This window comes from Channa argus, chromosome 7 (assembly GCF_033026475.1).
Source record: "Channa argus isolate prfri chromosome 7, Channa argus male v1.0, whole genome shotgun sequence".
Lineage (NCBI taxonomy): Eukaryota > Metazoa > Chordata > Actinopteri > Anabantiformes > Channidae > Channa > Channa argus.
The window spans coordinates 5,673,938-5,687,917 of NC_090203.1; the positions used below are offsets into that span (position 1 = coordinate 5,673,938).

General features: G+C 39.7%; 1 protein-coding gene across 6 annotated transcripts; it reads left to right on the forward strand.

Annotated features, from left to right (window-relative positions):
- Nucleotides 1-385: 385 nt before the first annotated feature.
- Nucleotides 386-10,054, forward strand: LOC137130982 (uncharacterized). 6 transcript variants are annotated; one of them, XM_067511726.1, is made up of 13 exons: nt 386-508; nt 1,180-1,300; nt 1,397-1,572; nt 1,800-1,951; nt 2,063-2,225; nt 2,526-2,640; nt 2,771-2,855; nt 3,999-6,463; nt 6,596-6,865; nt 8,991-9,052; nt 9,133-9,220; nt 9,343-9,461; nt 9,602-10,054. In XM_067511726.1, the coding sequence occupies exons 1-8, from the start codon at nt 439-441 to the stop codon at nt 4,536-4,538; spliced, it is 1,422 nt and encodes a 473-aa protein (XP_067367827.1). In that variant the 5' UTR covers nt 386-438; the 3' UTR covers nt 4,539-6,463; nt 6,596-6,865; nt 8,991-9,052; nt 9,133-9,220; nt 9,343-9,461; nt 9,602-10,054. The 6 variants fall into 6 exon arrangements, with proteins under 6 accessions (XP_067367827.1, XP_067367825.1, XP_067367828.1 ...); XM_067511724.1 differs by lacking the exon at nt 9,133-9,220; XM_067511727.1 differs by lacking the exon at nt 6,596-6,865.
- Nucleotides 10,055-13,980: the final 3,926 nt, after the last annotated feature.

Consider the following 13,980-nt stretch of genomic DNA (forward strand, 5'->3'; position numbering starts at 1 on the left):
CTACTAGAAAAGAAAGCAGCAGCACGTGCCTAAACTCAACCCAAAAAGAAAAAAAAGAGAAAAGAAAAAAAAAGAGGCTGTGAAAAACTTTTGACTTCCTGTGATTGATAGAAGTGGTGATAAATTAAACCTCAGTTCCAGCTCTCATTCACTCTCTGAGACACCAACAGCGGCAGGGCAGCCCCCAAGGTAACAGCACTTTTCCATTCATTCTGTGAGAACTGTTGATTTTCTTTTACAAATAACATACACTTGAGTTATTTTAGTATAGTTGTGGATCTGTGTGTGTTTTTGACACATTACTATAAAATCGTACTGAAATATAAGCTACGGTGAATGTTTGTGAAGACTGCAATGATGAATGTCATGTATTACAGAAGGAGTAGCTGCACTACAATAAGTCATTCAAGAAAGACGGGTTCTCCTGTACACAAAGACATGAAGTGTCCACAGTTGCTGTTCCTGTGTTGGTTCTCCAGCATCCCAGCGATGACCAGCTGCATTAGAGGTATCGTTTGCTCATATAAACGGAGAATTGCTTCCCTCTCAGTTATTTAGGGGAAATGCCTTAATAAGGCAACTTACGGCATATCTCATCTTGTGGTTTGCATTCATTTGATGTCCTTATTCTATGATTAATTATGCACAGACCTCATTATATTCGAGTCATCGAACCACAGATAGAGGTTCAAGGAAATGTTATTATAGACATCTCATATTATCCATATATCATCTGTGATTACCTTTAGCATTTAATTGACATGGCGTGATAACCCCAGTGGTGGAAAATGAGTGCATATATCTACTCAAGTACTTTACTTAACACATCAACAATTACAGGTACTATGCTGGAGTATTTCTGTTGCATGTAACTTTACACTGCTAGTACACTACTTTTAAAAGACGTTTTGTACTATTTGATTTACTACATTTATCTGATAACTGGGGTTCCCGTTAATCAATTCACAGTCTGTCAGGTGTATCTTGTGGCCTGGGGGGTCCGACCGATGTAGTGGTAACCACAATATAACAAGGGACCAGATTGCTTGTAATTAACTATTTAAACATTGTATTTTTTATTACTTTTAAGTTTGTTTCGTTTTTTTCCCTCAATTATCAGAAATATCGCAATTGCGTCAAAATCTACACGACTATAATTATTTCTTCCCACTTGTATAGTCGATACACTTTCGTGTGTGAGTGCCTACTGGGACACAGTTTCTTGTGTCTTAAACATCACTGGGAATCCTGTGGAACCATTCAACACAACCTACAGTCTAAAGTTTTCTACCTCTGCAGGGTAACTTCACCTCGTAAATTACAGACACAAACACTGGTCACATGTTCCAAAAAGTGCTAATGTTCCGTTGTTGTTGTTTTGTTGTTGCTGTTTTAGGATATTTAGGATTACGTATTCCTGTGCACTTGTGTGGATGAATCCCAGTTACCACTGTGACTGCAAAGTCACAAATGGCTCAACATTGCTTATGTCGTTGAACAAATATAACGTAGATATTTGTAATAACTCTGGCTGCTGGTCTCTGATGAGAAACTTTAATCCATCAAAGAACAGTAAGTATGACTTAATACTAATAATGTGCTTGTGTGTGTGTATTTAAATGGTTTGGTTTTTTTGCATTCATTCATTTGCCATCCATTACATAACAGTAAATGATCACATTTCCAAAGTACTATACCTTCTGAACAACATAGATTAGGTGATGTCTTTGCAAAACATTGTATATTGTATGATAAATGTTGAAATATATGTAAATATGACACAATGAGTTTGTGCTCAGTCCAGCTGACACCACCAAATGAGGTTCAGGTCCAAGAAACACCTGAGGGTTTCAACGTCACTTGGAAAAGTGGTTATGAAAACCACGAGTACCTGGACAAATTTGTTGAATATCAACTCTTACTTCAGTCATTTCAAAGAAATGTGAACCAGGTAAAGTCATTTGTCATAAATATCCCTACTCTCCACACATTTTTGCAATATTAAAACAATGACGACAACAACAATGACAGTGTGTATGATTGTTTTTTATCCTTTTCCTAGACTCGTCATCTGTCCCCATTAACGAATTCTTTATTGATTCATCCTAAAATGAATGCTGAATGTTGCATTAAAGTGAGGTCTTTGCCGAAAGTCTATAATATATATTCTGGGACGTGGAGTAAATGGAGTTCGTCGACATGCTGGATAAGTAAGCTGCCAAAAGGTAAAAATTACACTTTACTTATTTATTTTTTCTTTCTTTTTGCCTGTGAATGTACATTCTGCTTTCTCCTGCCTTGCACATGTGCACGTGTGAGAACTCATCCCCTGAATCATGTCCCAGCATCACAAATTTTACATAAACTGTACGACGTAAAAACTATTTCTTCCTTTTTTCTTTAATCACTGTCTTTTTAGAATAATACCGATAAGTCGTTCACTTCAGCCACCTACTTTACTAGTTGTAATGTCCTTTTTGAAGCATGACTCACTAATTCTGTATTATTTCATAAAACTTTCTCAGAACCCAATTCTCCACAAGAGAATGAAAATGTATCAGTCATTTTGACCAAATATCTGGCCCCAGTGTGTGTGGTAGTTGGAGTCCTTCTCTTTGTATTTTCCAGGCCTGCCACAAGGTATTTATTTTAATTGTTGGCAAAGGTCACAGTTACTGATGACTGACATAATCTGCTCACGATAATATCTTTTGTGGCGAGAAATGCAAACGTGACTTGATTTTCCTTTTCTTTTATGGTTTGTTGGAAGAATGAAGATAAAAACTCTCTCCCACACACCATCACCCGCCCCTTTCTTTCAACCTCTGTTTCAGCAGTATGAAGGAAGTCTCCAGGTGAGGTGGTATTACAACGTCATTCTGTCCTTTCTCCCCTTCATTTTTTTCCCCTTTATGATTTCACTTTGTTTAGTTTTGTTACAGCTTTATTACAATGGAAGTTGTAATAATATTTAAATTTATTTACATAGCACTTTTCAAATATCAAGATCAAGACTTTCAAAGATGCTTTACGATAAGAAAAACGTTTCATTGCACAATGAGGATAGAATATGTTGTAGATCATAAAACAACACTTTGAAAAAACATTCAATGCCCTCCTACTTTCTTATCTTTTTGTATCTCGCACAGTTTCAGATCTTTCGTTTTAAAGCGTAATTTTGTTTTTGGAAGAAAGAAGTTCATCCATCGACTTGAAAACTTAGTGGCCTGCTGAAAATAACTGCAAGTTCAGGTCTGGACTCCAAAACAATGATTTGATTCCTTTTGGGCCATTCTGGGGTCGACTTACTTTGACCCCGTTTGAAGATCTGAAACACTTCAGCATGAGATACAAAAATAGAACGAGAAATAAGGAGGTTGTTGAAAATGTTATAATTCTTTATGCGATAGTTACAACATGAGGAGACAATATTAAGATTTTACAGCGACTCTACCGTCTGTCCGAGGCTGTAATAAATGCTAATGCTAATGTCTCTCTCTTAGTATGGAGTGTTAGCACTAAACATGAAGCGCAACAGAGGCTGCTGCTGGGAATGGCATTGGCTTTAGTGGCAATTGCTCAGGCATAAATATACACATTTACGGGCAAATAACATTTTTGACGTGTATTGGAAGTCATGGGAAACAAATTATTCTTCGTCTTAAGGCTGGAAATGAATGTGTTTATAAATTCTCTGTGCTATTTAACCAGTTGTTGTCCAGACATTTCACTCAATACGGTAGCATGAATGTCAGCCACATGGTTGTAAAACATCAGATGACTAACAAGTCGGTAGGAGTCTGGCTAAGTGATCGTCTAAGCAGCATCTCGTGTACCACACTTCATAGAAATTAAGTTAATAGTTGCTAAGATACAATAGTGTGTCAATATTGCCATCCATGGTAAATAGCCTAGTAGTAATTAGTTATGTATGTGCTGGTAGGTAAAGAACTCACCTTTGTTGCACCTGATGTATCTCTGTGGTACTGAATTTGCAGGAATGGCTTTCACCTCAAGGTACATTTGCGTTAATGTACAAAACTGAGGAGATCTTGACCACCAGTGATGTGACTGTTGTGCCTAAACCCATGACAAAGGACCCCGAGGAGAACCAGGTCTTCCACAATCCTTCAGTGACGCAACTAGCATTCACTCAGTGTCAAACCTCCTATGTTGGCTTACCTGGGACACATGAGGTCTCCCCTCCTGTAACCATTGTCTGTCCGGGGGACACTTCATACACTCAGCTCCCAAGCTCCATCTGGGGGCTCAACGCCGGGGAAGTACAAGTTATATCCTCACCACCCAAAGATGTCTCGGAGATGAGCTGTTGCGACTCTGGTTGCAGTTTTGAGAGCCCGACTGAAAGCCCGGAGTGCAGCTTACCGACAAGTCCTGTTGAGAAAACTTCACCGCCATTTTATTGTAATGATTATTGCATTCTCAACAAAACAGCGGAAGGTGTTGTTCCCGTTTTGGTGTACAAAGGAAGCAGCCCAAATGTTCCATCTGATCCCCACCAAAAGGATGGCAGCTAAAATCAAATGAAAACTGGTTTTCTTTTGATTGATTGATTGATTTCATGAAAGCTGGTTTGGAGAAAGAAACAAAAGGTCTGGCGGTGTAGCTGTATAACATTGCATTGAAGGAGTTTAAAATCAGACTTAATGCTACAAACAAAAAGTTGCTGTAATCTGATTCGTTTTCCTAAAGTGTGGTGGGGTTTATGTCTTGAATATGCTACAACATTTACAAGGTCTTTTAATGGACCTCAATATCCCCATTTTATAAAGCAAACACAACATATACAGGAGGCTTCTGGTGTGACTATAGACTTGCTGTAGACTAAAATTCACCTCCTATACTGCCCGAAAAATGTGATGACATGTAAATGTATAGTTTTGTTACTGCATAACTGAACTGTTTTTTTTTTCTAGCCTTGTTAGACTTCATGTCCAACACAGTCAAATGAGCAGCTTTAGAACAATTGTATTGGCTTTGACTTTTTTCTTTCCTGTGAAATGATTTTATGGGGAGACATTTTTTCTTGAGGACACAGCGTGTAGTTCTGTGGAGCACCTTGTAAAGCCCACTGAGGCAAAGTTCACCTTTAACATTATGTGATGTAAATGTTTTAAGGGGTCCGTGAAGCAGATCCTCTAAAATTGCTGGTTCTATTTCATGTTCAAAAGAACTCGGTTTGAAACAACCTGGAACTATTTCAAACCAAATGGCACGCGCTTACAAAATATTCAACAACCGACATCAAATTACCAGAAATACACAAAATGAAAAAAACAGATTAAACTAAAACTTTCCAAATCAAATGTAAAGTTACCACAAAAAGACCCCAAATGTCTAAAATGTCTGTGCCCTGTTATTATGTATTAAAGGAGCTAGATCAATAAAATCAACTTGACTTGACATGTGACCCCTTACAATTAAGGTTTGGTCACATTGGAAATGTTTAAATAACTGTTTTAAAGGCCTATGAAATGTGAATATCTCTAATATAGAGATTAGAAAAGAAATTCTCACGCTTAGTCTAAATACATGTGCTGAATGTGTTCACCATTCCTACCACATTAAACAGCTCATTAAACGTGCAATTTATCACATGATTCACGTGACTCCACTTGGTAATTAATAAACTAAACAGTAAAAGGTGCCAGCAAGCAGTAAAATGCTTTTGTTTTTGTTCATAAAATATAAATTATACTATTAAAACAAATGTGTGAATTTCCGCACGTGCACGTGCGCCACGTCCTGCAGTACCGCAACAATCCACTACTCAACGGTGGCGCGTCTTGCGGCCTGACAACCTTAAAATCGCCGCGTAGAAGAAGAAACAGTAGCTCGGCAGCTGTAGAAGCATCTTCTGGTGTATTCTGTTCTTTCAACAGCCTGTGTTTTACGTCCAAATGAGATTCACATACTATTTGGGGTATATTTAGGAATTTTGACACTAAATCGTAGCAACCACTGATTTTTCCTTAAAATTCCGTGACGTAGTTCATTGTACGTGGCTTGCGTCCAAGTGAGCATAGAAAGGCTTTACAGGGATTCACAGTGAGTAACTAGTTACCTAGTGAGTTGACCATGAGTTGTGATAATTGGCACAACGTGGCTGATTTGCCCTCAACTTTCCACAGCGAGGACGAGGCTCTTGCCATAGGAAATGCCATCAGGGCGGCTGCGAACACTGTGATGAACCTCATGTACAGCGCCTGCAACCGCAAAGTGCTGGATTACCAGAGGACGGTGGCCGGTAGGGACACGGAGATCAGGAGACTGGAGGGCAGGTTGGAGAGCAGTGAAAGAGAGTTAGATATTTTGCGGTCGGAGCTGATCAAGAGGCTACCTGGAGATGCAGTATCCTGTGTTGTTACGTCTAATGCGGGGGAAATAAGCAGTGGCGAAGCCGTCATCAGCGCCAGGAACACGCATGACGTCAAGTGTTGCGGTAAGTAGAGGCAGTGAACTTTAAATAGATACCGCACTCCTAAAGATTCAGAGATAACAGGCGGCACAGCATCTTCCCCATGTGGTCGTGGAGTTCACCCACTTATTTTTCTATCATCTATCTGTCTATCAGTTGTGGGTGTCGCTTCGCCCCCACACATTTCCCCGAAGCGTCATAAGGCAGCGGAGACCTTTCCCCACCAACATGCCCAGTTAGAGACGCCGAGCTCTTTGGATGCGTCGGTCCCCTGGTTAAAGAGGAACCTTCCGATTTGGAGACGGTGATTAAATGGGAAGTCTGCGAAGGGAGTTTGTTGGACCGGCAGGAGGGTCCGCATGAAGCTGGCTATCAGCAAAAAGGCTGAGAGAGTGACAACAGTGATGAGTAACATCAGTCTCAACAGTATGTTTGCAAAGTCACCAAAGCAAAACAAGTGTTAGATTGTGATAGGGGAAAATGCCATCAGGGCAGAAATACACACAGTGATAAATGTGCCGTGCAGGCTACCAGTGCACTGATCTTTGTCCCTGTTGATTGTACAATGAATGAAAACAACAGATCCACAAAATAACAGGTGATACAACCTTCCTCCCACACAACTACAGGTTTTACACAGTTGTGGTTTGTAAAGTAGGTAAATTGCCCACTCATCTTTACCCCAGAGAAACCCTGGGGGGGGGGGCGAAACTAAGCTTCTCAGACTCTCAGTATGATCATTAGGGCCTTTTTTACATGGGCTCTCTTTTTTTTCATTCCTCACCCTGCAGCTTCTGTCAGTTTTTGCACTTACAGTGTAAGCAAGTTCAACACCATCAATATCTTTAAACAGAAACAGTTTGCATATTTTCTCTATGCCGGCAGTTGCACGATATGTGATTTGTAAAAAAATAAATAAAAATAAGCAGCATTGTAATTTGCCCTGGAAGTGCAGGACACAACAAGAACTGTTCAGGGAAATTTCCGGGCACAACCAAAAACTACCTGAAACAGATAAAGGGTTGAAGTTTAAGGCAGTTTTTACTAGCCAGAGACGCTCGGCAGTTAACCACACGGCCCCTTAGTCTTGAGGGGCTTTTTTTAATGTAAATGAAAATGGTGAGGGTCACACAAATGCAAATAAGAGTAGTAATTGGATTTTGACTCAACACTGTCACCAACACCTTTAAAGAAGGGCTCTGCTATAAATATATGAGGTGAAGTAAAATTATATATTCATAAATTGGGGCTTGAATAGAGTTGGGTTATGCATTCTATTATCTTTTATGCCACTGGCAGTGGTCAATAAAGTTATTAAAATGTAAAAGATTGTAGAATTTATTTGGTTAATTCAGCTTTTCATTAATTTCTCTCAAAGCCATTATCATCACATCATAATTGTTATCATACAATTGCAAAAAAATCTTAAGAATTCATTTAAACTAACAGTAGTCAATAGTAGCAACCCCATTTTCAGAAAAGTTGGCATGCCATGTAAAATGTACATAAACCGCAATAAACAAATAAATAAAATCATTTTAAAGCCAGTTAGATTTTAACAGAAACACAGAGACACAGAGAAGAACCCATGAAAACCCCTGTCTGCAAAGGTCTACTGAGATGCTTACGTACACTGTCAGTAAAGCATAATTACAAGCCCGGACGGTATCTCACCTTCAACACCCCAGAAACTCCTCTTCGTGGGAATGGGCTGCCTCGTGATCGCCCCTTTTTTGACCAGTCCCACAAAGGACAAGGATCTGACCGTTTTTGAGGGGGCTGTCTTACCAACTCACGCAGTTTGCTGCCAATGTGAACACTAAATTGCTTTCCATGGAGGAGAGGATGGATTCCTTGGAAGCCAAAGCAAGCTGTGGCCCCAGTGTGGAGGAAACTAAGAGGAAAAGACGTGCACACAATCCCAAAATTGCGATAAGAATACGTTGTTGCCAAGGTTTGCATAATTACTAAAGGATGCAGAGGAATAATTAAACATAGGACAAACAGCAGGAGAGAGTACGAGAGCCAGAGTGAAGCCATCATTAACTGTTGAGTGGACACAGTCTTGACAACTGTTTGGATCAAGTTGGTCCACATCTGTTCCAGTGTGAGTCTGGACTTGTTGAGGCAAAGCGGGTACGTTACTAGTGCAAGCTGCTGTTTACCGTGTTCTAGGTCAAAGACTCATGAACATTTCAGTTCTTGCACTACTTAAATATTTCTCTACTGCCAGAAGCCCCAGTAGATTTTATCCACTCGCTTAATGTGTTGTCCACTTGCAGTTTCATTTGTCAGCTTTGGTTCTTTTAGGATGGAAAAGCTTTGAGTGTTGGTTGAAACCATTGTTGTCCTTGAACTGCCTGGGTTTTGTACGTCTCACCTAGTCTTTAGTTGTGTCCCTGCCTTAAGCTAAAGAAACTAGCAGATCTGAATTGCATCCAAACAGCTGGGCCATTAGCGGCAAAGTCACTTAAAGAAGAACTTGAGCAAAATGTAAATAGTTTTAGTTTGTTCCTAAACGTGGCATGTTTGTTTTTGTTATATTTTATAGGAAGCGGTGCGTCGTCTTCAAAACTCTGAAGCAAACTGCAGGCGCTACGAACCAGGGCAAGGGTAAGATTCAGAAAATAGGCCGCCTGCATTCTGCTGCAAGTTCATATGTTTGTTCGTGAGTGCATTTTTATTTTTCATAGATTTAAGCTCACCTCACAACGAGGCAGTCACTTCTCATTTGGTCAGAGCTGTAGCTGCAAGTGTGGATAAAGATGCCATTCTGTGTAGGTGTGTTTTACTGATAGGACTTTCATTTTAATTTAATTGTTTCTCCTTGACTAAATGTAAATGTTGTGTGATTTTTTGGTTTGTTTTGCTATTTTTATCCCACCCATTCTGCTGTTTTTCAGCTGCCTGTAAGACCTACTATGAGACAGTTCGCAGGAACTTCCGGTACAGCCATCCGGACCTTGCGGCTCAGGCAGCAGCAATGAAGAGTTCAGCTCGCAGTAGACAAAGAAGGAAGAGGGTAAGATCTATTAGATTTGATTCAGCTTCATCGCCTTTGGACAATGTAACATTAGTTTTTAGATGCTGCATTGGTAGATGGTGTATTTTAACAATATGCAGTGAATAGCAAAGCACTGATTGTTCTGATTGTGTTTACAGCTGCTGGAAGCAAGGCAAAGTGTACTATCTGCAGAAGAAGTGGACTTCTGGAGAGGCATCACGATCGATATGATGTCAGATGAGGAGGACGGCACCTGTGAGGGGATTTCTGGGTGGATTGTACGGCCTCCATCCTTTCTTAGCCAGGAGCTCGCTGATCTGTGTGCCAAACTTCAGGCAAGACTGGAAGCTAATCCAAAGTATGCGGCTACACACCACAGACGTCTGCAGATTGGACCACATTCAGACAGACTGCCACCAAATACATATGACTCAGATGCAGGAAAAAAACATTTCAACGTTAATCTGATGCCTCAGATACAGCTGGAGGCCAACTTTTGCTCCAAAAGTGGCAAAATATTTTAAAAGCTACTGGCTAGGCCAGCTGTTCACAAAATTGTGTTTATGCATTTGTATATTTGTGCTACGTATAAATAAAGCTCCTAATTTTAATTTAACTTGCATGAAAAACTTTTTTCCTCAATAAATTAATATTAATGTCCCTTTTAGTCTATAGGAACGTCCCAACAGAGAATGTGACGCTGACGTCATGCAATGCTGAATTGTTTTGCCTTTGTATTATTTGTACTGTAGGGGAGGGGTTAACCCAAGCCTGTAAAATAATTGCTTAGGATACTGTCTCTAAGCCCCATGGTACGTGTCCGCCTCGCGTCAACTGACACCTGGGAATCGGCTCAGCTGTAGTGGGTTACGAGTATGTAGGTGCACAGTTCAGATGATGCACTTTGTAGTATACATTCGGACTTTTTTTGAGTATTGTGTACTGTAATACATGACCCTCAAAACATGTTTACAGTTAGTATGTCGTATGGATACCAGACACACATTTTCTGAATTCTATCCTTTGCATATTGTCTGGATATGGTCTGGAAAAAACAAAACAAAACAAAACAAAAAAAACACTCATGCTTCTGTTGCCCCCAAAATGCACAAATACCACCGGGCTGTAAGTGAAGTGTAGAGGTGGCAACTTGGGGCCCACGATATGTTTGGAATGTGTTTTATCAGGTCCTATTTTTCACCTGACGTTAGATAAACTAGTTATCTTTGTGCATTCTTTTCCGGTCATTTATCGTGCTTTGAAGTGATGCTTTGCTGCCCATTGGATGGCAGCTTCTTTACTTTTTAAGCAGTTTGACTTTGGTTTACAAAGAGCCCTGTGTAGTTACTGCAGTATTCTTAGCTGCTTTGTAGTTGAGAAGGTATTTTAAAAGTAAACTTTTATGCAGAGAAAATAGGCAAAGTGTGTTTATCGTTTCTCTGGGGTGTCAGAAAGATTTTAACCTTGTACCTAGAAAGTGTTTCCGGTTTTGACTTTTTTTAAGAATTGAGTCACATTGGTTTCCTGGTTCTCTGAACTGTGACACCGTGGGTTGTGCTTCCATCCAACTATGACAACAACATTGCTTCTTGCATTGCCCTTTGCACTCAAGAAAGGCCCATCATTTTTGCAAGCCGACACTGCTTTAATAATTTATGCTAGCTTGAGACCTTGTAAAGCAATACATGGCATGGGTACTGTATACTGTACTGTAGAGTGTGCACACTGTGTGTTTTGGATTTACTACTGCTATTAGAGTTGTTGCCTGGATGTCCAAACCTCACTGCAGCACTGTTTGTCCGCCTGCTTTGCTCTTTCTGTGGGTAGATCCCTGTTGAATTTGCATGAAAAGTAACAAATGTTGAAGAATAAAACAAACAGAAGACAGAATCTAAAGTATTCTGTCTTCCGTACAACAGTACAACACATCTGTCATTTCAGTACTGGAATTACTCATAGCTGGCTTTTTTTTTTTTCCTACCTCTTTTTAGACAAAAAGTATTGATATTGATCAATACTCATACAAATTCAACGTTTAAAAATGCCGGAGAGCTCCAGCAGTGACCCTATAGGTCAGGAGTTGGCAGAGATGGTGTTTAGACCGCAACATCTGTGTGGAGGGGAAATATTTCTAACACTGAGCTCATTAAGAGGTGCTGTCGGGATAAAGCAAAAAATACATGCCGTCACCACAGAAACCACAGTCTTTGCAACTTCAGATTTCTTCTCTTAACAATTTTGTAACAGTGATGACTTGAGTATGTTGCACCTGACAATTTCAGCCATATACCAAAATCACTGTGCTCTTACAGCATCGCAGATGATACCAAGGTTTTTATTTAATTTCTCTACCACACAGCATGAAATCCACCAAAAGAAAAACTGCTAGAATTTATGGTTTTGTTGGAGGTTGTTAATGGCTCAGATAAAGTTTCAAAAAATATTTCAGCATTATTACTAAAGTGGTTATAGATGCAAACTACATGGTCCTTGATTTAGTGACCAAAGGGCTTCGATTCACACAAGAATGAAAACTGGTCTATTAAATTCTACGAATTATATGACACGTAGAGAAAATGTGATTGTATTGAGCTGGAATCATGAATAATTTCATGATATTACCTCACTCTGCTTGTTAAAACTATATACCACCTTGTGTCATCAAAAATCCCTATAACACAAGGTGGTTTACTTCATCAAAACATTACTCAGCAGAAGTATTATTGCATTTATTGGGGACTGTTTTCATCTATGTATTAATAAACCTTTGGAAGAGTAAGATTGACTACTATATAACAGGCCTTATATGCATAGTTAAGACTTAGTTGGATCCATTTCTTGTTGAACTGGCAATGATGTATTTATTGACACGAATGTGACCCATTTCACAAATGTTCAGCGTACAACTTTTTCCTTTCAGAATTAACTGTGTAGTTACTGCAGTTTAACATTCTCTACACAAAAAGCTTTCGGTACTCACGGTAAACACATTTGGGTAAGTTCACACCCAAAACGTGACATCACTTCAAATCTGTTGAGTAATGCTTGTTATGAATGAGCATGGATATTTGAAAGCAGAACTGAACAGTATTAAAACCTTATTTTGCAGAGACACAGGCTGAGTGTGAGGCAAAGACGAAGAAGTCGATGACAGCAGAAGAGGAAGACGATCAAGCTGCTTGTTTAAAAAGGAAAGACAGGTAGAGATTGTTGTACAGTTTAACAGAATAATTAAGTACATGGGAATCGCTTGATGAATGAATAAGTGTTTTGGATTTTTTTGAAAATGACAGCTCTCTGTGTAAATAACCAGCGTTTGAGGGAGTCATCAGAAAACGTGTCAGCTGTCGGACTAAATATGTGAACAAACTAACGTCTTCTTTGCTTTTATCTGGTTGAATACCCAAAAACGTCTGATGAAGTCCAAACAAAGTCCAAGATATTTCTGTTTCAAACTCATTTTGAATTCAGGGAAAGAAATGGATGCAACCTGCCTCAGACTGAGCCCGAGGAAGTTGTTGGGAAGAATCATTTTGTGACTCAGCCACTTGCCCCAAAAGACCATCTGGGACAAATGGCTTCATTTTAATGCACCAGAACCCCTTTCATGTCCCCAGCAGACAGACTTCAGCATTTCAGTCCAACAAGCAACATGTGTCATGGCAAAAGTGACAATATCTGGTCTTAGACACCTCAAGTGTAATCAGTAAAGAAGCTTCAACATCCAGGATTCTTTTACGGTTTTATTATCTTGCAAGAGAGAAGTTCATCCACAGAGTTTCAAGTCTCCATCCTAACCAGCTCTAAACTTCATACATCACACATTACTCTTTTAACCTTCTGTTGCTGGGCGGAACATTCTCCACCCTGAGGCTACTGCCCCCAGCCCCTTTTCTCCTTTTCTGGAAACCTTTTCCCTTTTCAGCACTTTGCTGAGTACCTGTGAGCATGGAGTGACTCTGGGTCACTACAGTGTGGGATGGTCTGCTGTTAGACAATAACTGACCTTGGAGCAGTTCTGCAAACAACATTTTAAACATCCCTCAAAAGTAGACCGAGTCCAAGTTGACCATAAGAGTTACAAATTTCAATGCATGTTGGCAGTAATAGGATGTTTTTATCCTTTTTATGTGCATGCTGATTGTAAGCAAATCGATCTAGTCATTAAAGTCAAACATTTCATACTCAGTATCACACATCAATGTCCATTTCTACTCTGGAGTAATTTTTGTCAGTGTCCGTTTTTACATGTTGCTGATGTTTGTTGGATTATGATTCCCACAGACTCCAGATGGGTGTCTGCTGCCACCTATCAGTCACAGCTTATATTGCCTCCTACTGTTTAACCAACTGAATCTAGAGAGTGTTACACACAAAGTGCTATAACAGGATGCTTGTTCTTCCTTTTTCTAAAGCAATACTTCTGGACGTCCTTGTTTCACTGGACACCATCAAACCACAGAACACCACTGTTCGTCAGATACTACAGTCAGGAAACTCGATTGGAGCTCATGTCTGTGAGCCTTCAGATTTTGGG